Below are 24,523 nucleotides of genomic sequence, written 5' to 3' on the forward strand. Positions count from 1 at the left end.
ATTGTATCAAACCTTCTGCCATGTAAAATTTATAAAAGCAATATCACCTTTACCAAATCAAAAGGTCTGGGGTTTTCAAAAGACGCCTAAGAATATATTACAAACTACATTTTGTTTTCTAGTAAAACTTTTACTTCTCCTCACAGTACTTTGAACTTATTAAAACACCATGATGTTTTTAGCTATTTAGTAAACCTGCTGATGTCTTTTGGCAATTCTGAAACCATGTCAAGTTATTATTCTATTTTTGATTCGAGTTTTTTGCCTTGTTTTGCTTTTAGAATTCTTAATTAAATTTATTTCTTACAGATTTATGTGTAATATCAGAATTATTGCTTTTGTTGGCTTCAAACTTCTTTTAACTTTTCACAAATTTCAAAACTCACCTACACCAGATGACAAAGCTATCTGCTGGTGTTGTCTCATGTTTAAGCTGGAAAGTTTTGGTCACGCTCTTTCCACTGGTAGCTACGCAACATTTGAATAGGCCAATCAGATGTCTAAGAAATTGTTCCCTCCCATTTTATATTACCAAATTAAGAATTTGTCTTATACAGTAAACCAAATTAACTGCAGCATTGAGTTGATAAACACCCTCAATATGCGTGTTGTCTTTTTCATCCTGCTGATGCTCCAAGTTGAATGTAAGTATGTGGCGACAGGTCAGAAAATGTAGTATTTTATTTACTTAGTAAAAGATGTATAATAACTCATTGGGTTTATTGATCACTATTTTGTGTAAATATGTTTTCTTAATGTGCAGATGGTGAGAACTTTGTGGTAACAACTGTTGCTGTTGGAGAAAATGTGACTCTAACTTGCAAACGACATTCATCTGTGATGGTTGGATCCCTCTTTTGGATAAGAGTCATTCCTGGAAAAATGCCTGATATATTAGGCTCAACATTTACTTTTGATCACCCTGATTAAAACACATATTCTCCCATTTCAACAAAACAAGAACCTGGGAGTTTTGTTCTACATTTCGCAAAAACAAGCCTAAGTGACACAGCATTTTATTTTTGCTTGAGGACGCAACGACACAACCTCACTTTCTTAAATGGAACATTTCTCAGAGTAAAAGGTAACGGGTTTTGTGAAACGTTTCAACCAAATTACAAAGGTTTTAAATACAAGTGTTTCATCAATGTCAACAGGTTAACATATCAGGAAAAAAAATCATTAATTCAATATTTTCATTGGAAATATTTCTAGATCTGTCCAATGTCTATATTAGTCATTTTTCCTGTCCTCTGTATATCATTTCAAAAATGTTTTATTTGATCTCTTTTCTTCTCTAGAATCAGAACCTGACGTTACTGCTGTCACTCAAGATGTTTTATCTGATGCAGTTCATGAAGGGGATTCTGTGAGTCTGCATTGTTCAGTTTTCTCTCAGTTAGAAAAAAAAACATGTCCCGAGGAACGCAAGGTGTTCTGGTTCCGAGTCTCTCCACCACAATCACATCTCAGCTTAATTTATGCTCAAAATGAGGGTAATGGTAAATGTGAAGAAAATCCTGAATCTCCATCAGGACAGAATTGTGTCTTTAACTTTTTGAAAAGCAACATCAGCTCCTCCGACACTGGAACCTATTACTGTGCTCTGGCTGCATGTGGGATGGTAGTTTTTGGAAATGGCACAAAACTGGAGATGAAAGGTAATTCCAACATGTTTTGTGCATTACAGTCACAATATTGTCATATTTTGATTCTTCTATCATGACTTTTTATTTTTTTTATGTTTTAGATGTCAGCATAAATAATTCACAGAGGAACAACACTCTCCTCCTTCTGATATGTGGAATATTGGTTTTGATGCTGATTGTTACAGCCCTGCTCGTGTATTTGATTAGAAAAAAATGTCACTTTTCCAAAGGTAAGAGTAATACGTAGATTATTTTTCTGTAAAAGTGGATTCCTTTAAACATAAAATTAAACTCTATTTAACCTGTTGTAATAATTAACAGGTCCTGAGTTTCAAGACAAAAATGCTGAAGTAGTTTGTAGGAAATTGCAAAATCAGCAGGTGAGAAATTTTATGTTGTTAAAAATATATCAGCTAAATAATGTGTATTGCATATATAAGAACATTAATATCTGCCCATTTATTTTATTTCCCCAGAGAAGTGAAAATGCTGTAGTTTATTCTACAGCAGTTTTTACCGAGAGAAACGATGATCGAGTGGGCAGGGTTAAGGCAAGAAGAAAAGAAGGTACCATCTACAGTGATGTCAGGATCTTTGATAAAGAATAAAATCCTAAACCACTGCATTCAAGGATCTTTTGAGACTATGTATTTATGTTTTTTATTGTTTTTGCTTGGCATGACACAAAAAACTTTTCAGTCTCTTGCATTTAGCACAGTATATTAGCTTAATAAATACTTTCACCAGGTCAAAGATCTTTTCATGTGTATTAAATTTTACTGTATTTCATTTAAAAACTGTGTATCCTTTTTGGCTTGTGTTAAAAGTTAAAGTGATTGATGTTCATCTGCCCAAAATATGTTTACAAAAATAGTGTGGCTTCATGTTTTTCTGTTTTTCTGCACTTTTTTGTTTCTTTAGTAACAACCCACTTTCATAAAATGTATAAATATTAGTCTTTCTTTTTTACCGCAATAAAATTTAATAATATGGGGTGATGTTTTTTTCTTTATCATCAGTGAATTGAAATTGAAGCACAAATTTTTGGGGAATAAATAATTTTTGGTAAGTGTAAATAGAGTAAAAACAGATCTTTATATGAATATATTGCATTTGCTTTTAGTTCTTCTCCATGGCCAAAGAATTTAGAGAAAATAAGAAAGATAAATATGTTCATACCTCTTTAAACTTTAGTATTCTTTGGTGGCAAACCAGAAGAATGTAATGCATAATTGTGATGTCAAAGTAAAAATGATGCAATGGTTCTTAAAGCAACTATCCGGTGCCCCAGCAGTGTTTAGGCCATGTGTCTACCAGCTTCACATTTTTCCAGTTCTGTAGCGTAGACTCAGTCACAATGAACTGTAACAACCATTTTAAAGTCTTGCCAAAAATGCTGTGTTGCTTTAGGCCTATGCCATTCTAAACACATGTTTAGATCCAAACACTCCCATTGTAGCTTTATCATTCTGATCCTTGTCCTGATGAAAGATAAGCTTCTCCTCTGGTCAAATCATTTTTCATTCTGGTTTTAAAGGTACATGTTGCATTTCATTTTAGAAACTACCTCCCCCAAACTGTTTCCTCTTGTACTGATGGCCTGAAACTTGTTTTGTATTTCTGACAGTAATATAGGTTAAACAGTTTATAAATTCATGGTAGAGGTCAGCTGCGACAGACTGGCAATCTGTCCAGGGTCTACCACGCCTCTCACATGAAACGTTCACTGGAGATAACACCCCTCCCAAACCCACTAGGGACAAAGGTGTACAGAAAATAAATGGATGGATGGATGGATGGATGGATGGATGGATGGATGGATGGATGGATGGATGGATGGATGGATGGATGGATGGATGGATGGATGGATGGATGGATGGATGGATGGATGGATGGACGGACGGACGGACGGAAGGACGGACGGACGGACGACGGACGGGCAAGGTCTGTTCATAAATTTGGTCTTGCAGCACCTCCGCTGACATTTAGTTCAGCAGCCTGGTTGCTCATGTTAAGAAAGCATAAAGAAGATTTCATGTGTCTGACTTCCAGTATTTCTTACTTTTTGCCATTTGCAATTTGTTTTGCAACCAAAACAAATTTGGAAATCTTCAAATCGATCTTTGAATAATTTGTGAATATGTTATGAATATAGCACTCAATGTTTGGCCTTTCATCACAATCAATATTCCTGCACTATCATGACACTATAGTACATAATAATAGTAGTAGAAGGATTACTGGCATTATAGATAGCAGTGATGTTCTTCGGGAACAACAATCAATTGGGATCAGTATTTAGAAGAAAACTCAAAACTTAATTATTGAGGTAAGTTTATTCCATCTTTATGAAAGACATTTGTTTGAAATATTTTTTTACTCCACAAATCTGTTGCAATAATTTATTCAGCTTTTACTTTGTTACAGATTTTTCAACATAATTTAAAATTCTGTGCAATTTAGTCAATTTAGGCAAAAATAAATTATTTAATGTGATCCATGGAATACAGAACAGCTGTTTTTTTATGTGTCAACATACTGAAACTACAAATTAACAAGAAAAAGGGAGAAAAAAAAAACATAATTTTGCATTTCAAATTATGTTATCTAAATATGATCAAAATGAAATGCAACAAATGTTAACAGTGATGACTAAAGAGAAGAGAGCTGATTATATTGACCGTCTGATTTGACAGAGGAGTAAACACATTCTTGTGGACTTTTTTTTTTCTCATTAGTCCTTCTAACCCGGGTTTGCACTGTGGCATAGTTTGCTTCTATTGCTTCACCATCCTGCAAAAGAAGGAACAAATTAGTTTATTTTCATGTTCATAGAACATGTTGTGAAAGACTTGTCAGGGATATATTTACCAAGTTTCTTGTGTGAGCATCTTCTGATTTGTGATCCTCTACCAGACTGGAACCATTTTGACCTTTGAAGAGCAAACATATGTGTTTTTATAGATTTTTTAGCATGCATAAAAGTACTTCATACATTTTTTTTGCATTGAAACTTTTTGACTTTGTCTGGGACTTCCATTTAAACAAAATAAAAAAAAAATATATATATATATATATATATATATATATATATATATATATATATATATTATTTTATATTTTTTTTTTTTTTTTTTTTTTTTTTTTTTACTAAATTATAAAGTGCTCTGGTGAACAAAAAAAGACTTTTGTGGTGTTCGGGTCATTTTTGACCCGGTTAAAATTTTTGATTATAAAACAATAAAAACATGCCAAAAATGAAATCATAAACACACAATCAACCAACAGCCTCTTCCTGCAACCACTTGAGCTTCATTTAGGGGCTTTTCTCTTTGCCTTTTTGTGAGAACAAATAAAGGAAGATATGTCCAGCCATGTCAAGCCATTTGAGTGTAGAGGTGGTGACTTGCAGAGTACACATCTCCAATTCACAGAATGCAACAATGAGAAGATTCACTGTAAAAGAAGCTTTGGATCACATCTTTGCTGCAAATGAGGCAGAGGACACACAGGATTTTAGCGATGGAGATGAGCAGGCCTCTGAGGACGAAGATGATGTGGAGTACCAATTGGAAGAAACAGACACAACTGATCAGTTGTGTCTGCTTCAGCTGAATCATTCCAACACAAACGTGGCAACATCCAGGAACGGGTGACCGGAGACCCAGCTGCTGCAGACTCGGTCAGACAGCTGCAGTGGTCACCAAGCACGCCATCCACATTCACAGCAATAAGAAGAGCATCAGCATCACCTTCCGCCTCAGCAACAAGCCCTGCTTCAAGCACTCCATCCACAGACACAATGCAAGTGAGACCACCTCGCTCAAAAAGAAAGAGGTGTCAGGTCTGCCCTAGCAATATGGACAGAAAAACCTACATAGTGTGCTTCACCTGCAACAAATATACATGCAAAGAAAGCACTAAAAGTGTCACTTTTTTGCAACACATGCATCTAAACGCACACACACACACGCACACACACGTAGCACACACACACACACACACACAGGCATGTTCTTTGCACAGAGTATTTATAGAACAAGTAGTTGATTTATTTTGGTGTGATTTTCTCGATTGGTTGTTGTTTATTTGACCTTGCAAAATCTTTGTTTTATTGTAATTTTTTATTATTTATGACTGTTCTGTTTTTTATATTGTGTGGAGAAAAAAAAACAACTTGTTTTTGGCCTTTTCTTGAAGTAAATATATAGGGGTCCAAAATGACCCGCTAACACCATAGATGGCAGCAGAAAGCTAACACCAGAGGAAGGTTAAATGCAAGAGAGACACAATGCTTTGCAAATGTAACTGGATTTTATATCATGCAAAAAGTAAAACATACTATCATCGGACTTAGTTGCAAAGCGCATTAACACGAATAATAATTTGCATTAATTTTATGGCAGAGCTTCAATTGATTTAGGCTTCAAGTTGTGGAGAAGACTACTTTAACAAGTTCAAAGATGTGTGATTTTAGAAACTTAGAGGATGTCATATCAGGTGACATCAGTCAGACTGATCTCAGTACTTCTGAAACTAAAGTACGTGAGAATAATTGGTTTGAAAAAAAATAACTACTCAAGGCAATAAATGTTCGCGAAATAACATATTTGAAAAAAACCTCCCAACACATATCCCACAGACGCTTTAGCCATAAGAATTCTCTGTCAGGATCCAGGAAACTGAGAAACAGAAAACTGGAACTACAGTTCAAACAGGGTCGTTAAAATTAGACAATAATATTGAAAAAATGTTGCTTCGCCTGACGCAAAACAACTTTTGCCTGAAATAATCTCAATTTCAACTTTCAGAGAGCATGGTCAGAATCTGGACTACACACGAAAGTATCCATCCTGTTCTGATGGTACATGTATAACAAAATAAGATGAGTTTGTGGTTAACATTTTCAATGTAAGCAATTTTTAAAAGCAGTTCATGGTTTATATGAAAGTGACTTTGTATTGAATTTGCAAAACTCACCTTTGCCGTGTCCACAATTTTGCTTCAATTTAATGTAGAGAATTAAGAGGACTATAACAATGACACAGCAGACCAACAGTCCTCCAAGTGTAACGACGAGACTGTCAACTTGATATATAAAAAAAAAAAAAAAAAAAAAAGGGTTTGGCACATTTCAAATATATATTTTTAACACAAGTGTACTGGCAGTGAATTTTTGCATTTCGGACATTATTGCCAAGGCTACAGTAACTCAGCACAATAAACTTTAACTTCCAGAAATAGGTTATAGAGTTTCCACGCACATGAAAAAATTAAAGGGACTGATTAAATTAAATTACTTTTGTACTAATGCTCTGATAAAATATTTAGATTCTTTGATGTGTTTAAAGTGGCCAGAAACACAAAACACATACTTGTGTCCACTTTGGTTCCTTCACCAATCACGATTGATCCACATGCTACCACAGTGCTGTAGTAAATCCCAGCATCAGAGGAGTCTCGTACAGATAAAGTGTAAGAACAGCTTCTTGCCAAGTCTTTGTCGCTGATGTTCCTTTGAGTATAAATGATGCCTGGATGGAATTGTTCTGATTCAGTTCTGAACCAGTACATACTGGGTTTAGTTGGGCACTGGGACTTTTCCTTATTCTTGGAGAGAAGTGAACACTGGAGAGTTACTGTCTCGCCCTGCCGAACCAACTCTGTCTTTGGATGTTGTTTTAAGTAGAGAGATTTCTGCTGTTTATCATCTGCATGGTAAATATAAAAGGTAACACAGTTAATGAAAAAGACATTTCATGTCAGTGAATTTTACAGGCAGAAAACATGATCTTACCATTCACGGCTAGGAAAGTGCCATTGATGAACTTCTGTGAATATGCTGTTCCAATGTGACATAAATATGTTGCTTCATCCTCTTTGCTGATATTGAAGATAGTGAGGTCATAACTAGACCCTTTTGGTGTGATTGCAAAGTGAGAGCCTTTAAATTTGTCACTGAATGACCATTTAGCAACGATCACAGAAGCCACTATTTCAAACATGTGTCCAAGAGATTGTTTATACCAGTTAAGGAATTTAAGCTCCTTCTCAGAAGCATTGCATTCGAATGTTATATTATCACCGATATCTACTAGAGTTAAAGAGATCGGGTGGGAAGCCTTAGCAGTATGAAGAAGAGCTGTGGAAAATAACAGTGAGGGCTTTAGTAAAAAATAGTTTTTAACATTCAAGTCCGATATACTTGAAGTACCTACTGCTTCGTCTGGAGATGCAATTCTTTCTAGAAAAGAAGTATTCTTACGTGCCATGCTGAGAACAATCATTGCAGCCAGTCCTGCGATCATTGTGGAACACCTATTTCTCTTCTCGCACATTTGATGCCCTCTTACCAAATGGAAGGCTTAGTTTAGGTGGTGTTGAAGTGTTTCCAAAACAGACAACAGTGATTGGCTGAAATGTACGAAGATGCACAGCCCACTACATTTGCTAAATCTGTGAGGCCTTTTCAATGAACAAGGGATTTAAATGAGTATCCTTATTTTAACTTTTTACTTATGATAAGAATAATACCAAAACAAGTGTTTTGTGTAGTGTATTTGGTTTTCTGAGATCAAATGGATCATTATTGTAATGTCTTACCCATTGTTAAATAGCTTTGTTAACATTTGTGGCGGATTTTGTGAAACATCATGAGGAAAGATGATAGTGTTTTAGGCTTTCAATAACAGCTGATTTGTTGTTGATGCTGTTAATAGAGACTCCCAAAGTCATTTCCTTTTATATTATTGCTATATTAAAAACATCTGCTTTTTGCCACCTGTCTGCTGAAACCTGCCCTGGTCAGATCCTTTACCTGTCAAACAGTGGTCATACACAAGCATTTTTTTTATTGCTGTGCCTTTCAAATGTTAAAGTCCTGGAAACAAACTTTAGATTTGCACATGCAGAGATTTTTTCTCTAAGCTGTTTTTAAATCATTTAAATTAAATGTAGTAAACTGGAAGCTGTTTTAGGACCAGTAACTCTCTGGACCCAATATAGTTCCAAGCAACCTATCTTAACATTTAGCAACTTTTGACAGTTGACTGCACTAAATTGTGAATAGGATGCATAAAAATGTGTTAATATATATAACTCAGATGTTACAAGGCATTATAATAATGTATTCTAATACTATCCAATGGATAGGCTCTATCAGTGTTGATACTCTAACCTTATTGTAACTCAAACAGAAAGAATCTTCTCTTCATATTCAGCGAATATTTATTTGTACCACTTGGGGCCAACCATAAACTATGCAAAAAATTCCATATAAGATTTCAGTGCAAATGTTAATAAAAAGAAAAAGATAAATTGACATATAACACTACAACATCAGGGCAGACTTACTCTACCTTGATGTTGTAGTACAGCGTATGTTTTACACCTTTCATCCCAACGCAGACTTGCATCTTAAGTGGCATCATACTCCATGTGTGATTGTCTTCATTTTACAATTACGCTTTATTTCTTCCTGTTCAGATCTATGTAAAACGACACAAGAACATATGTGGCATAATAGAGAAAAAGCATGTCAGCAACTGATAAACAATGCAATGAGTGACTTGTTTTGCTCTCAGTAAATAAGATGTTAAAAGAAGATTTTACAGAATGATACCAGATATTGCATGGACAAAAGCTATTTTTCAATCATTACTTTTCCGACAGTGTAAGCTATTGTAACTGTAACACAGAAGCCACTGCTTAAACCATGTGTCCAAGAGTTTGTTTATACCAGTAAATATATTTAAGTTCCTTCTCAGAAACATTGCAGTTGAATGTTATACTATCACCATTGTCTACCAGAGTTTTGTAATTTTTTCACCTGTATAATAATAACAATAAAATTAAGTGTTTGTATTTTTATCCTGTGTTTTTATTTTTAAAAGATAGATTCAAGCTGTTGTTTAATCCTCTCAGGCTCAAATACTTGCAAAGACTGGTTAAGTTGTTGCAAATCTGCAACACCTGCCTGGATAGTGTTAATCATTACTCCTTCATAAAGAAGACTTTTTAGCCTTTCACACATTTTATGACATTCCTACTGACACTTTGACATCCGTTCTCTTTATTCACACCATCCGTTTCTTTGAAGTTCGTCTAACTATTTTAAACTTCATAAAAAGAAAAAAACTTATTCTAGCGTTCGCTGTTCATTGTGAAAAACTACATGCAAAAGTGACAGTAGTAAATAGAAACAGTTGCAGGCTGTTTTTTTTCCCTTTGACCAACTGCTGAGGCTGGTGGCTGAGAATAGATGTTCTGCAAGCTTCAACCAGACAGGAAGACTGTCTGTTTGACAAGCCCTATTATTATCAAATTATGTAATTAAAATCAGATTAATTTTTTCTTCCTGATGTTTTTTGTTTGATTTTGTCAAAACATTTTTATAATTGCATATATTTTAAAGAGAAAAGTAAAGGCTCACTTGAAAGTCAGCTAAATGGTTCGGCAGGAAACAAAGCATTGTTTTTTTTTCACACTTGCGTTTACCAAACCACAACCAGTGGTGCTTAAGTTTCCATGCATCACTTCTATTTATTTGTCAAGCATTATTTTGTTTGTTGGAAGGTTGAACTTTGTGTTCAGTAGCTCTGCACACTTCTTTTGTTATCCTCACTTTATAGTTATACTGCAAATTCAAAAACGTCATACTTCATGCCTGAATAATCCCACTAATGCAAATGTTTTTAAATCTCATGAACAGTCCTTCCCTCAGATGTCAGAAGTTAATTCACATCTCCGGTTAGAATTGGTTTTGACCATTGTGTCAGTTTATTAAAATCATTACAGTATTTTTTTTCATTTATGATGTAATTTTCCTTTCTCATGTTTGAATGAATAGCTGCTCTCTCAAACCTGACAGATTGATGGTCAAGTTTTATTTTTTCAACAGTTCCAGTAAAAACCAGCTTTGTGATGCTCACAGTGCTGCTGTGAAGTGAACCGCAGGGAAGATATGACCATAAACATCTTTCCAACTTTCTGGAGGGGATTTGCTCATGTAGGTAAAATCAAAGACTTCAAACTTTAATGTTAGGTTTTTATTAACTGATTTTCAACATAAATCAGTCTTATTTAGCAATGTAGAAAGTATCCCAGCTTTCATCACAAGAAAAATATATTGCTTGTTGTTGGGATTAAACCCAGGCACAGACTTACAAATGTCCCAACCCTACCTGGGAAAGCATTTCATGCACACAGTCAATTGTTTATTGATGGATCTGAGAGTTTTGTCTATTCATAGTGATCACTTGTGAAAGCAAAACTTGCTCCCTTCTTCAAAGACTCTACCATTGTTGCAAAAAAATGTCAAAGTACAGTTAGAAGATATTAAATTAAAGATAAGCTGAGCAGAAGTTGATGAATGGATGGCAAACCTTTACACAGTACAATTTATCACTCTATTACACTTTGTGTGAAATATTTTATTAGGATTTATTTGTTTAACCCAATGAGACAATTGACAACTAGTCATTGACACTTATTTACAAGGTCGACTTTCCACTGATATTGTGAAGAAATCATACAATTATTTTCACCAAATACAAGGTAAACGGTGGGGATAGCAAGGGTGAAATATTTCCAAACTATTTTGAGATTTTAACACAAAATGTAAGTGTGAGGTGAAACAGACACTAATGCAATACATTTATTTTGCACAAATTAAAATTGTGGTTTACTGCTTGTAGAGTGTTAGCTGATGGTCAACATCGTCTGATGTGACAGTGGCGTGAAGGAAATGATGGAGTTTCATTTTTATTTCATTTCCATCTCTTTTCTGTGTATTTTGCTTCTTTGATTTCATTTTTCTATGAGAAAGAATATTATGTTATTTTTCAGCCATGTAATACAGAATGATCATCATTATGTAATATCTAATTTATTTACCATCTCATTTGAGTGACTTAGATTGGCATTTGTAGTATACAAGAGGACGCTAAGTTCTCCCTAGAGAGAAGAAGCTTATTAATTCCTATGTATCTTGAACTATTTTCAATTTTATGCACTTTATTGCAATCCCAGAAAATTGAAGGCCTACCTTTGAGGTGTTGACAAATGTTTTGTCTTTGTTGTTGAAAATTAATAGAAAAATCACAGAAACACAAACAGCCAACAGTGCTCCAAGTCCAACAAAAAGATGATCTGAATATTTTCCTAGATTGGAAAAAAGAACAAACAGAAAGATTAGACACAATCAAAATATGTGTTGCTAGGGAAGATGTATTTGAAAAGAGCAAAGCGATCCAAATTTCACAAACATGCATATTATATGACAGACAACTCTTATCTTCAAAACATAACTGTTTAACATTATTTTTGAAAGTTTCACTTATTATAAAACAACAATGCAAATATGAGGTTATACAATCACTTTTATATTTTTACTGGACATTTTGGAAAGAAATCATAAAGAGATGTCAAACAATAGTGACATTCAATGATTTTTATTTTGTTGCGAGAAAACAAAATTCACTAAATAACAAGTTAGTAATGAGTTTTTGTCAAGTAATAAAATGATAATGATATTTAAATCATCATTGAGTTCCCCATGAATTGAGCTCTCCATTTGGCAAGGAACTTGCCAGCGAGTAGTTGGTTGGTCAAAGAAATACAAACCAAAGTAATGTATTTATGAAAACTAAAAATTATAAACACATACTCATCTCCACTTTGGTTCCTTCACCAATCACGATTGATCCACATGCTACCACAGCGCTGTAGTAAATCCCAGCATCAGAGGAGTCTCGTACAGATAAACTGTAAGAACAGCTTCTTGCCAAGTCTTTGTCGCTGATGTTCCTTTGAGTATAAATGATGCCTGGATGGAATTGTTCTGATTCAGTTCTGAACCAGTACATACTGGGTTTAGTTGGGCACTGGGACTTTTCCTTATTCTTGGAGAGAAGTGAACACTGGAGAGTTACTGTCTCGCCCTGCCGAACCAACTCTGTCTTTGGATGTTGTTTTAAGTAGAGAGATTTCTGCTGTTTATCATCTGCATGGTAAATATCACAAGTAACACAGTTAATGAAGAATACATTACATGTCAGTGAATTTTACAGGCAGAAAACATGATCTTACCATTCACAGCTAGGAAAGTGCCAGTGATGAACTTCTGTGAATATGCTGTTCCAATGTGACATAAATATGTTGCTTCATCCTCTTTGCTGATATTGAAGATAGTGGGGTCATAACTAGACCCTTTTGGTGTGATTGCAAAGTGAGAGCCTTTCAATTTGTCACTGAATGACCATTTAGCAAAGATCACAGAAGCCACTGTTTCAACCATGTGTCCAAGAGATTGTTTATACCAGTTAAGGAATTTAATTTCCTTCTCAGAAGCATTGCATTCAAATGTTATATTATCACCGATATCTACCAGAGCTAAAGAGATCGGGTGGGAAGCCTTAGCAGTTGAAATGAAAGCTGTAAAAATACAGTAAAAGTACATGTTTATTATTTTCAAAACACAAGAATGTTTTCCATGTAAACAGTAACTCAATGATTATTTTCATTAATAAAAATGACTTACCAGTCGTACTGAAAAACACAATCAAGGCAGCCACCCTGACAATCATTGTGCCACAGTCTTTTCTCACATAACCACTGTGAGACAATTGGTTATGTTCTCAAATGCAGACTTTAGTTTGAAAGCTAATGAAGTATTTTCCGAAGAGTGATTGGCTGAAACATTGAAGACAGCCAGCCCACTATCCTTGGTATGCAGGAACCCTTTTCAATTTAAAAGATTTTCTAAACTAATTGTTGCTTCTCGAAATTCTGTGAATGTTTGTTTGTGAAAAGATTTTGTAAAAAAAGCAAATGATTTATGGAAGGTGAAGCTAATGTACTCGGAACCTGAAAACTTTGAAGACACTGAAAAGGGAGCAACTTTGAAAGCGGCTGATGATATGACAATAGAAATTTCAGTTTAAGTTGGATGACTAAATGTTTCTTTTAGGGATACAGATGTTGCTTTGGCCTCAGTCACTTCATATGCTACTTATTTGCTGCACAAAATCTGAAATGGACAGAATAATCCTGACATTTATTGTGAATGTGTACCCTTTTGGGCCCTTTGACTCAAACTAATGAATATCTTCAGTACACTCTGATAGTATTTACAGATCCATAGTGCTTCTAAATGTTTGTCATGGTGAAGTCTGTCAACCTCAATCAAAGATACCACTGCTTAAAATATCACATTATTTGTGCTGAAGACATCCCTGGCAACCTCCCTGCAATAAAACTCAATACAAAAGTAAGACCTGAATCCCAAAGCCTCCTCTTTAGAGTCAGCATCCAACTGAGACATAAAAGTGCTGAAACATTTTTTTTTTTCCCATTTCAAAATCTTCAAAGTGTTCACTGAAGAACTTCTAGAAACTAGTCTGCAAACACATCATTTCTGCATTCCCACGCAGATATGGGACGTCTCTTGATGTGTCTGTCTACAGAGGCCTGTTATAGCCTCTGTAGACAAAACTCTTGGTATTGATGATGCGTTTTTAGACAAACTGATAGAGAGGATGCAATTGAAAACATAGAAAAATAAAGCTTTACGTCGACTTCTTCAGTGGTGTTCAAGTAGAAACAGGATTTAAGTAGCGCTGGAGTCTGTTAGGTTCAAGCAAAGCTTGGGAAGGCAAAAAAAAAAGAAGTTCCGTTCAAACACTGTTGAAGCAAGAACTCTTTGGCCTCAATAAGAAAGGTACTTTCCTCAGAGTTAAGTTTCCAGTCTAAAGTACTGAGAACCTCCTGCTGGGATGCCATGTCAAAAGAGAACAGGTTTTTATCCTGTTCCATCAATTTTAGATTTTTGGACATTGCTTTAACTCGACTCACAGTGAGACTGTTCCATTTTCTGGGCTGAATCAGATGTGTTAGATTAAGGGCTATTGTGAACTGTCTTTCTATTGCATGCTTGCTTAATGTTTTGCTGCTTATATGCTGGTATTATATTATATTGCTTTGCTGCTTGTAGTCTGACACATTAGAGATTATCTCAGTCCACAACAATCTAATTCAGTGCTGCTGATGCGTAATTCAGTGCTGCTGATGCGTTGGTTCTCTTTCAGCTAATTTCTACTCTCTTTCTCCTCGTGGTTCCTGCTCCTTTTCTTTTCTCTTCTTTTCTTTCCTTGATTTTGAACCCAAATCATATATATCTACTAAGACCACATTTTCTTTGTCTAGCCTGTTCTCAAAGTGAACAGTGACCTGACCTCCTCTCCTTTTGGGTTAAGTCTTGATCCTTCTTCACCAAAGGGTGGAGCTACTCGTCCTACAACCCTGTTGTGTTGCATGTATAGTTCTATAAATCTGATTTTCACTTTATTTATGTGTTTAATAGTAATAGCAAACCTTGGTGAAAAAAAAGAAGAGAAAAACCCTACATTTTCTGTGATCTGACTGATTTCCAGTGATCAGTCAGATGTTCTGAGTGACATAAAATTATCTTCATTTGGGCATATATGATTTTGGTTGCAACTTTTAGCATCGCCTTTTGAGATGAGACTTTCCATCACCTCCACGTGACTGAAAGTGACAGAGCTACATTTAGATCAGTGGTGTGACCACAAACACCTCCCTATCACTCCGCCTCTTGCCCCTCCCTACCGGTCCACCTATTGCCCCTCCCTATCGCTCCACCTATTGCCCCTCCCTATCGCTCCGCCTCTTGCCCCTCCCTACTGCTCCGCCTCTTACCCCTCCCTCCAAAGGGATGGACAGGAAAAAGTAGGTGGGCCAATGTGGGGTGGAGCTTTTTAAATATACATCATACTAAGTTCATTTTTATTGTTTGTGTGAAACATAAAGTAAAAGTGGACAACTCAAACCAGTGCCATTTTAGACAGATGTAGGTGAAGATGCCTTATTGTTAGATAAAATTATTTACATTTGAAGAGAAACAGAGTGTTGGTGCCCTTCTTGATATATTTTACTTGTAGTGTTAAAAGATTAACAGCTTTAATGCATATTTGTTGAGATAAAATATTTGTCATTGACTGTGATACCTTAACATCTTCAGCATTTACAGAAGAAACTGAAATATGCTTAAATGCTTTGACACTATTTAATCTTTTTTACACAACCCACACCAGTCCAACCTGATCACAATGTCAAAATAAAGTAAATCTGCAAATGTGCTACTAATCTTACTTACAGTGCAATGCTTGAGAGTTTGCAAAAAATACTCTCCACACAATTATGTTTGTTTCCAGTTGTTCATATGCAATAAATACAAATGATTTCTGAAATAGTTCTTCACATCATCACTTTCTCTTAAATCTAAACATGTTGCAAAGTAAATATTACATTTTTGATATTTTATCATCTCAGAACAACTCTGACATATTTCTTTCTGTCACAAATAAAGCAGGTTTCCACAGCTATTCTGAGAGAATAGAGTTGTGGTGAGAGGTTCAGACCCCTTCGACCGACCACCAAACATGTTTATTGTGAACAGATGCATCGCACACTTTGCTTCAACTGAAAACCAAGTCAGAAAAAAATCTCAATCGCATTAATTTAATGGAAAGGCTGATATTTTCCATTTTAATTACTTTAAAGTCAGAATTAAAACATTTTAATAAAACAGCTATTTTTTTTTACTGACTCCTATGAATTTTTGTTTTTATGCCTGTTACAGAACATGAAACAATGGCTTGTAAAAAGCATAACAGGATTTAAAGCATTCAATTCTTAATGATAAATTTCACAAAAGCAACCTAGGTACAACAAATAAAATAAATCTCCTTTTTGTACAATCAAGCAGTGAAAGACAGAGCGCTTGAGGGAAAATAATTCAAGACAACTTAATTTTGCATTCATGAATTTGTGCTTATTTCTTGGGTAATATTAGTTTTAACAATATTATTGTGTTACTTTGCTTGTATCTTTTTATGCGAATTAAAAACACGGCTTAAGTGTTATTTTCTGCAGAGTGAAGCTGCAGCTTGGACAGGAAGGAAAGCCCCTTTGTTTTCACACCCTCGCATGAACAAACCACAACCACAGCATAGCTCAAATTCTCATGCAGCGTTTTATGATTTTTGTCAAACTAGATCAGTAACAGTAGTTCTATGCACAAAATAAGGTAAAACAACAAATAAAACACAACATAATAATAATAATAAAAACATTAAATACATATTTATATTTATTTTACTACTCATTTAATTATGGACATTGCATTTTGTTCAAATAAAGTGATAAATATCTAAACATGTTCCTTTTTTTGGATACTTCCTGCAGTTTAAACACATGACTTGACTTTTGAAGTTGACCATTAGTGAAACCACAAATCAAACTGATCTAGTCTGGACTGTGGCCAACTACATTTTTCAGCTGCTTGAGACGGAATGACCTTTACACTATTTAGGTTTTACTTTTCAAAGATAATTTATATGATGCTATAAATTTGGAGCATCTGGGGTTAGGTTGAATTTAGTGAGACAACAAATATTTTTAACTAAGTTTTGTAAACCAGTCTTTTATTACTTTAGTGGTGTCATCTGCTTCTCAATATGGACATATATAGGCTTCACGGACCAAGCTGCTCTGAAGTGCAGAGAATGGAAAGTGTGGCCACAAACACCTCCCTGAATCTTTCATCTAATCTCCACCCAGTGACGTGAATCACACAGTGACAGGGAGGAGCTTCCTTCAGAAGGTGAAACTTATCAGTTTGAAAATGTCTTTGTGTGTCATTGCGTCAATGGATCATTTTCCTATTGTTTCTAACGAAGTGCTGATGCTTTATACTGTGACTTCACTAAGTGGTCACTGTTGGGTTATGTATCGGTCAGTTTAAAAGATAATAAGAAACATTTATTTGAAAGAGGGACAGCATAAATCCCCTCAAATTACAGAAAATTACAAGAAAGGATCTCCTTTTGTGTTTACTGTTAATATGTTTTAAACTCAATTTAATAGTTTGTTTACATCACATTTTATATTTATTAGATATCAAACACATCTTTAGATATCTGAAGCAACCTTCAGCTATATGTCATAGTACTCAAATGCTTTTACCATCCATTGGTTAGACGGATAAAGTGACTCAAGATGCACATTCTTGTTTGGACTAAGACTTTATTGCTATTGAGGAAGCAAACTATTCAGAATATTCCCAGTGGCCTAGATAAACGTACTATACATAAAATTTTACCTAATAACATGAAATATACATGAGCCATCATCAACAACCCAAGTACAAAAGAATAAAAGGAAATTATTCCACAAAGAAAGATTTGGGTAAAATATTGGAATAGTCAGAAGAACTAAAAATATTAGTTTAACGTCATCTGAATGGACATATTATTGTCGTATTTCCTTGGCTCATCCAAATCTTGTGCAGCTAACATTATTAAAGCTTCAACAGGAGTGGGGTCTTAGGCCACATGTGTTCAAAGAGGCCATTACTGTTCAATTTATTACTTGGTAGCGAAAACTATACCTGCTTTCCTTGTCTTTCTGAAAGTTATATAAGTGCTAGTCATCTTTTTTTTTAGAACGCTTGTGATTTATTTTTGACTGGAACATTCAATTCAGAAATATAGATGTATGTTTTCAACGTAAAACTATTTTTATTTTTTTATCGTCTTTCCCAGTCATGGCACATTGTGTAATGTTTTTATGGAGAGAAACCTTTTTTATAAACAATCAATTAATATTTACATTTTATTCATTTTGGCTATATTTGCTCATCCTTTTCTCCATTGATTTAATTCTTCCTGTTTCGTTCCACTTTATAGCACGTAATTTAATCTGTGGATAAAATTGCCATGATTTTTTTAATATATTCTAGTTAACTGAGTTATTACTGACCTCTGCTGTCAATTCCATGCCATGAGACGTATTAGAAATATATTTACAGAGGAAAATGCTTCCATGTTTAGTCCCGATTTTACTTACTGAAAATTATAATTTTATATAAAATTTGTTATTTCTTGTTTTGGTCCAGAAGCTGAGGTTCTGAGGTAATTGGATTTGGCTTTGGAAAAGGATTTTGTTAATTTTGTTTCTGTTGATTGTTATGATTATGTTCAGCCGGAACATATTAACTATATTGTTATTATGTTATCAATCGAGTTACTATATTAATACTATTTTAATATTTTGTTAATAGATTGTTATGGTCAGACGGAAGTAGTAACATTGAAACAGGTCAGGTATTTCTGAAGAGACATAGAGAATAACTATCAAATAGCATAATAAACTTAAAGACCATAGAGATGCAATGAGTTTCTCTGAGTTGTTTATCCTGAGATTCACTTTTGGTTTCATGTTGTGAAACAGATCTGATTTTGGGTAATCATGCAAAGAAACTTATGATAAGGGTTGCCATATGAGAGTAGGTTAGAAAATTCAGGCCATTTAGATAGATAACAAACACCATCAACGGCCAATCAGATCACTCTAAATAGTTCCCTCCCCCTGAACGTAATCATATTAGTTTGACCCGTCCTAAGATCTTCTGTACTGTACACAGTCTGAAGAGGTGTAGTGACAAAATGCCTTTGATTGTATTTTTTCTCCTTATGATCAGCGCTGGCTGTGAGTATGAATGAAATCTACACTAAATACATGTTTTTATGAGACAGAGATTACGCCGCCATTCATGACTTCAGCACAGTAAAGACATATTGTCTTCTCCTTTCAGTAGATATTGTGTGATGAATAAATTTTTTCATGTTACAGATTGTACTGAAGATTTTAAGTTTGAAGTAAAGACGATAATTGTTGGACAAAATGTGACCCTGCTTTGTCCACACCAGACCTCTGCTCTCTACAGAGAAACTTTGTATTGGATCCGACTTGTTTCTGGAAACTGGCCAGAATTTCTTGGAGCAACATTTAACTTTGTGGACGACGATGTTTCCAAGATTTCTCACATTCAGACAAAACAAGAACAGGGAAAATTTCTTCTATATATTAATGAAGCTAAGCGAAACGACAATGGACTTTACTACTGTATTAAAATCAGACAGCTTGACTTCATATTTATTAATGGTAACTTTCTAAAAGTTCAAGGTAATATCATTAATAAAGTACTTATAAATCATATTATGAGTTATTTTTTATTTTTTTTGGTTGTGAGACTGAAACATGTTTTATTTGTTTTCCAGGACTAGAATCAGATATCACTGAAATCGTTCAGATGCCTCCATCTAGCCTAGTTTATCCAGAAACTGGTGAGACTCTGAAGTGTTCAGTTCTCTCTGACTCTGAGAGGAAACCATGTCCGGCAGCAAACAGGGTGTACTGGTTCAGATCTGGATCCAATCATTCTCATCCCAGTTTACTTTATCTACAAGAAAACAGTGGAGAGGAGTGTGAAAGCAGTCCTGAAGCTCCCACTGCAACAAAATGTTTTTACAACTTCTCTGAGACCTCTGACGCTGGAACTTATCACTGCGCCGTGGCTGCATGTGGACAGATATTATTTGGAAATGGAACTAAGGTTCATTATAAAGGTAAAAGTCTCTTCATCAGAGAATTTGCTTCAATTAACAATGGTGACATAACAAATATATAGCAGAGTACTTTTATTAGATATGTGACTTTAAAGTAAAATACATAATGAATTAATGCATGTAATACTTGATCCAGAATCCAGAATTGGAATAAATAAAATCTAAATGTTCTTTTAGTCGCCGAAATCTGAATGTCTTCCGAGCCAGTTGTACGTCGTAATAAATGGTTTAATATTCTGACTGCCCGACTCAGACAAATTATTTCCAATTTACTATTACTGTCAGCTAATGCAATTCTTTAATATTTGTATATATAAAAATAATCTTGGACTCATATTGAAGTTTCTTGTTTTCTTTGCAGCAACCAACACTTGTTCATCGCTGGTCAGCATTGTCTTTGGATTTGGCTTGGGCATCAGCCTAATTGCTTTAGGTGTCCTCATTTATGGCATAAAGGAAAGCAAAGGCAACGGTAACTTAAGTGATTATTTAATTACACAAAAAAATCAAATTGATATGTTTTATGTAATTTCCATAATTTTCTTTCTTTCTTTTTTCTAACTTCAGTTTCAGCAGCCCAGCAAGCGAAACAAGTGTTATGCAAAAAATGGCAGGCAAATATTTGCACTGCCGTCGTCTTCACAGTAATAAATGACGATAATGGAAAAAAGAAGGCAAACATGGGGACAAAAAAGATCTATGCTGCTGTTATGGAATAAATGACTTTGTAATGTTTCAATTTTAGTATGAAAACCTATGCAAACAGTCAAATGTTTTTCATCATTTTCATTAAATGTGTCAGCTTTTTGTGTTTTATTTAAATTGAACATGTCTGGCCAACAGCCAAAACAGAGATTTATTATGTAAATGTTAAACAGACAGAAAAAGTAGATAAGACTCCATTCATTGCTGGCTCCAATTTAAATTAAATGATAATCTCTGAATGCTCGAAGACTGAAGTGCAAGTGTGAAAATTGTGATTGGCCTAAACATGAGATATTCTGATTGGACAGAACAACGCAGGTGTAAAAAAAAAATAAAATAAAAAAATAAAAAATTCTAATTTCAATATAAAAAAAATATCAAATTTATAGCAAGAAAACTTGTTTTGGTAAAAACACATCTTGTGATAATCGTTTAGCAAATTTATAAAACCTGGTGTTTTGAACCTGTCGCTTCATTTTATTTTCCATTTTTATATTTTTCTGTGTTCTAAATAAAGTGGAAACTAACAAATTGCTTTCGAAGTGTAAGTGCTCTTTTAATTAACTTGGACACCTACATAACACAATTGGTTTTCCATTTGATGTACCACATACTCAACTTTGCTGCTAAACCTACAAATGCACTTCTTGTAAATATGACCCCATTTGAAAAAAAAATACAATCTTTTTTGAGCTCCTAAACTGGCTTATTTACCTGAATTTATATACATGGCATTTACCATGTTTGTTATGCGTAAACTGTCTCGTAGTTTATATTTTTTGTTTTTCCTCGCTTTCTATTTGACTTAAATATGCAAAATAAATATGTAAAATAGAACTCGTGAACATTTAATTTGCCCCTTTGTCCTTCTTACTATCTGATTTTACTGCAAGATCGTTTTTATTAGTTTGATTACACGGTGTGCTCTTTTTGCTCAGCATCCCTTTTATGACGCAACAGCATCAAGCAGAAGCAAGATTAACACAACCCACAAAACAAGTCTCTGGTGTTGTAAACATGCATCTTACACTTTTAAATGGTAAATACTAATTTATTTATTTATATATACAGTATGCACTGTATATACATGTGTTAACATAACATATATTAATATATTTTATGTTAACATAACATGTCATTTTTATTTTTTATTTTTTTGTAATGGCCGTACCGCTCTATGAAACCAAAAGCCACAGAAAGTGAGCAGTAAAGCAGCTACACTGACTGTCAAGAGATGCAACAGGCCATTTCCCGCCCTTTGACCAACCTCTGAAGCTGTTTACTCAGAACAGACCTGACTATAAAATTCACCACATGAAGTGAAACGAAGCTGCAAGATGTATCCGCCTACCACATAATCATAACCTAAATATTTGTCACAGTGATTAATTAGAGGCTCTTCAAATAGGAAAGTAGTTTAGATTCACTATGAAACCTATGAAGAAAAAATAGCAACATAGTTAGTGAGAAACAAAGAGAGAGAAACAAAGAAATAGAATCAAAGCATGAGCAATTATTCACACAGTTTTATCAAACAGTCACTGGATCAACAGGTTTCATTGTTTCATAAAGTTTGATCTGATTTTATTATTCAGAAATTTTACATTTAGCAGGTTAGAAGCAGGCGCCAACCAAGAGATGAGGCAGGAACATGTGAGATGCAGCACAGGATGACGCCTACAGTCTAACCAGAGGAGATGTGGTTATATACCACTCAGGTGCTTTATATTGTAAAAAGGTAAAGTCTGACCACATGTTTTGCCCTTCGGTCAACTACATGCTGAGTCAAAAGAAAACCACACACCAAAATGTTCCAGTCTGTTTTTTAACTACAGTTTTGACCTTTGCTAATTGATCACTTCATAAGATGGTGCACTTGCTACTCAGTTCTCCACTCTACTTCGAATGTTGCTGTTGAACTAGTCTGTTTAATAATGCCAGATATTTCTCATAATTCACAATCAGCTTCTTTCTTCTTCACTGAAAGGTTGGTTTAACATACTCTCAACGCTCGGCAGCACATTTCCTCACTGGGTCGGTTGGCCATCAGGAGAGATGTGCAGCTTTCATTTTGGCTCATTTACACTCAATTCATCCTATTTTTATTTTATTCCTGTGCCAGATGTTGCATCACAAGACTGAATACATATTATTTTTATAAATCAAACAAATGACTTACCATGACTTAACTTATAACATTTACATTTTGAAGGAAGAACAATAAAGTATTCTTTGAAACATATTACCATATGTATAATTTGTTGTTTAAGGGGATTTTTTTTTTTTTTTGGCATTTGCACTGCTATATTTTATTTCTTCCCTATATTATTGCAAAAAAAGTGTGCGTTACACTTACTGACCTGTAGGGACGCTCTTCATAAGAGAACTTTTCCTCCTTCATGTTTCATGTCTGCCTTACTGCCACTTCTGAGATTTGTTGCAACTTGTCAGCCGCTGCACAAACAATGAAGAATTAAGATGGTGTGCTACTTTTCCTGATGCTTTGCTCTGCAGAGATATTGTCTCTAGCTGTTGTACACTTGTGCTTTGTGTGTGTTTTTGTGTGAATAAATGTGTACTTCTGAAAAGGCAAAAGAACTGAAAAGGCCCCTTTTTTCCTCCAATCTTGTCATTAAACTTAGAACTAAGACATTATATCTTGTAATCCATAACAATAGAATCAGTGCTTTGTTGCGTTGGCCTTGAAGATTCTGAAGTTTAAAGTTTCATTTAAGTTCCTTTTTTGTCCCTCTTGTCCTTGCTTATTCTGTAAATAGTTAGCATAAATAGTCAAATAAATTGTTGCTTTCACCTAACATTAGCATTTCAGTGGTTCATAGTTCTTTGTGTGTTTTACAGCTTGTTCCAAGCAACATTGCTGTTTAAGGGATTATAATAGTGGTCTAAAGAAAATAACTTATTTTAACTGTACTTCATATTGTTGCCGTTTTCAACATTTAGGTGAGGATAGCACATTTTAAACCTTTCTCACATTACAGTATAGAGAAATATACACAAGACTCATGAAAGTCAAATAAATCAGGTCTCAGGCCCATATATGTCTTTTTTTTTAAGGTTTGTATTTTGGTCATTGAAAAAAATTAAGACAACTGTAGAGCTACACAGTGTTTACTTCTGTTCATTTTCTGAATTTTCTGAATGTTCTGAATATTCGATTTCTGAAGTAAAGGACCAATCATTCAAAGCTTTACCATGTTGTAATGTCCAATATCCATGAATCAAAGCAACATTATGGTTAGGGTGGTATTATAGTTAAAGTAACAGATATTTTTTTCTGTTACTGTTTGGAACCAAGCATGAGAACAAAACAAATGTGTGATGTTTGTGTTATGTGTGGAAAGTTTGCTGATATTATTTCCACTGAGGTGAAAATGGCAGCATCACCGACGGCCAATCAAATTGTCTTAAGTTTCTCCCCGCCCTCTTTACATACTTAAAATAAAATGAATTGTTTATAATCCCGACAATAATGTGTCCTGACATGAACAAAGCCTCAAGTGGATTAATGAGAAAATGCTGATCATTTTTTACTTCATGCTCTCAGTCGTAGTTGGACGTAAGTGTAAAATGTAAATTCTTTTCTAGATTTTCTTCATATAATTTTACCAAAAACACATTTCTGACTTTTTCTGCTCTGTTCTTTGTTTGTTTTGTTGTGTT

At 34.5% G+C, this 24,523-nt stretch overlaps 2 protein-coding genes across 3 annotated transcripts; one reads left to right on the forward strand and one right to left on the reverse strand.

Annotated features, from left to right (window-relative positions):
- Nucleotides 1-4,172: 4,172 nt before the first annotated feature.
- On the reverse strand, nucleotides 4,173-7,991 carry LOC129354956 (immunoglobulin kappa light chain-like). 2 transcript variants are annotated; one of them, XM_055024520.1, is made up of 6 exons: nucleotides 7,915-7,991; nucleotides 7,447-7,791; nucleotides 7,025-7,360; nucleotides 6,630-6,737; nucleotides 4,521-4,582; nucleotides 4,173-4,442 (listed from the first exon to the last, which is right to left on the reverse strand). In XM_055024520.1, exons 1-6 carry the CDS (start codon nucleotides 7,985-7,987, stop codon nucleotides 4,302-4,304), a joined length of 1,065 nt encoding a protein of 354 aa, XP_054880495.1. In that variant the 5' UTR covers nucleotides 7,988-7,991; the 3' UTR covers nucleotides 4,173-4,301. The 2 variants fall into 2 exon arrangements, with proteins under 2 accessions (XP_054880495.1, XP_054880496.1); XM_055024521.1 differs by lacking the exon at nucleotides 6,630-6,737.
- Nucleotides 7,992-19,157: 11,166 nt separating this feature from the next.
- LOC129354969 (uncharacterized) lies at nucleotides 19,158-20,856 on the forward strand. Its single transcript, XM_055024538.1, has 5 exons — nucleotides 19,158-19,217; nucleotides 19,362-19,694; nucleotides 19,790-20,137; nucleotides 20,499-20,609; nucleotides 20,705-20,856. Exons 1-5 carry the CDS (start codon nucleotides 19,175-19,177, stop codon nucleotides 20,854-20,856), a joined length of 987 nt encoding a protein of 328 aa, XP_054880513.1. The 5' UTR covers nucleotides 19,158-19,174.
- Nucleotides 20,857-24,523: the final 3,667 nt, after the last annotated feature.

The sequence above is a fragment of the Poeciliopsis prolifica genome, unplaced genomic scaffold (genome assembly GCF_027474105.1).
Source record: "Poeciliopsis prolifica strain line A6 unplaced genomic scaffold, Auburn_PproV2 SCAFFOLD122, whole genome shotgun sequence".
In the NCBI taxonomy this organism is placed as follows: Eukaryota; Metazoa; Chordata; class Actinopteri; order Cyprinodontiformes; family Poeciliidae; genus Poeciliopsis; species Poeciliopsis prolifica.

Bases quoted from the DNA above. Each gene is read 5' to 3' on its own strand.
- LOC129354956 (XM_055024520.1), bottom strand. From the start codon at position 7,987: ATGTGCGAGAAGAGAAATAGGTGTTCCACAATGATCGCAGGACTGGCT. The intron at 7,361-7,446 runs GTAAGATCATGT...TTTACCATGCAG, and splicing joins CACTTTCCTAGCCGTGAATG to ATGATAAACAGCAGAAATCT. The intron at 6,738-7,024 runs GTATGTGTTTTG...TTATATATCAAG, and splicing joins AGGAACCAAAGTGGACACAA to TTGACAGTCTCGTCGTTACA.
- LOC129354969 (XM_055024538.1), top strand. From the start codon at position 19,175: ATGCCTTTGATTGTATTTTTTCTCCTTATGATCAGCGCTGGCT. The intron at 19,218-19,361 runs GTGAGTATGAAT...TTCATGTTACAG, and splicing joins CCTTATGATCAGCGCTGGCT to ATTGTACTGAAGATTTTAAG. The intron at 20,610-20,704 runs GTAACTTAAGTG...TTCTAACTTCAG, and splicing joins AAAGGAAAGCAAAGGCAACG to TTTCAGCAGCCCAGCAAGCG.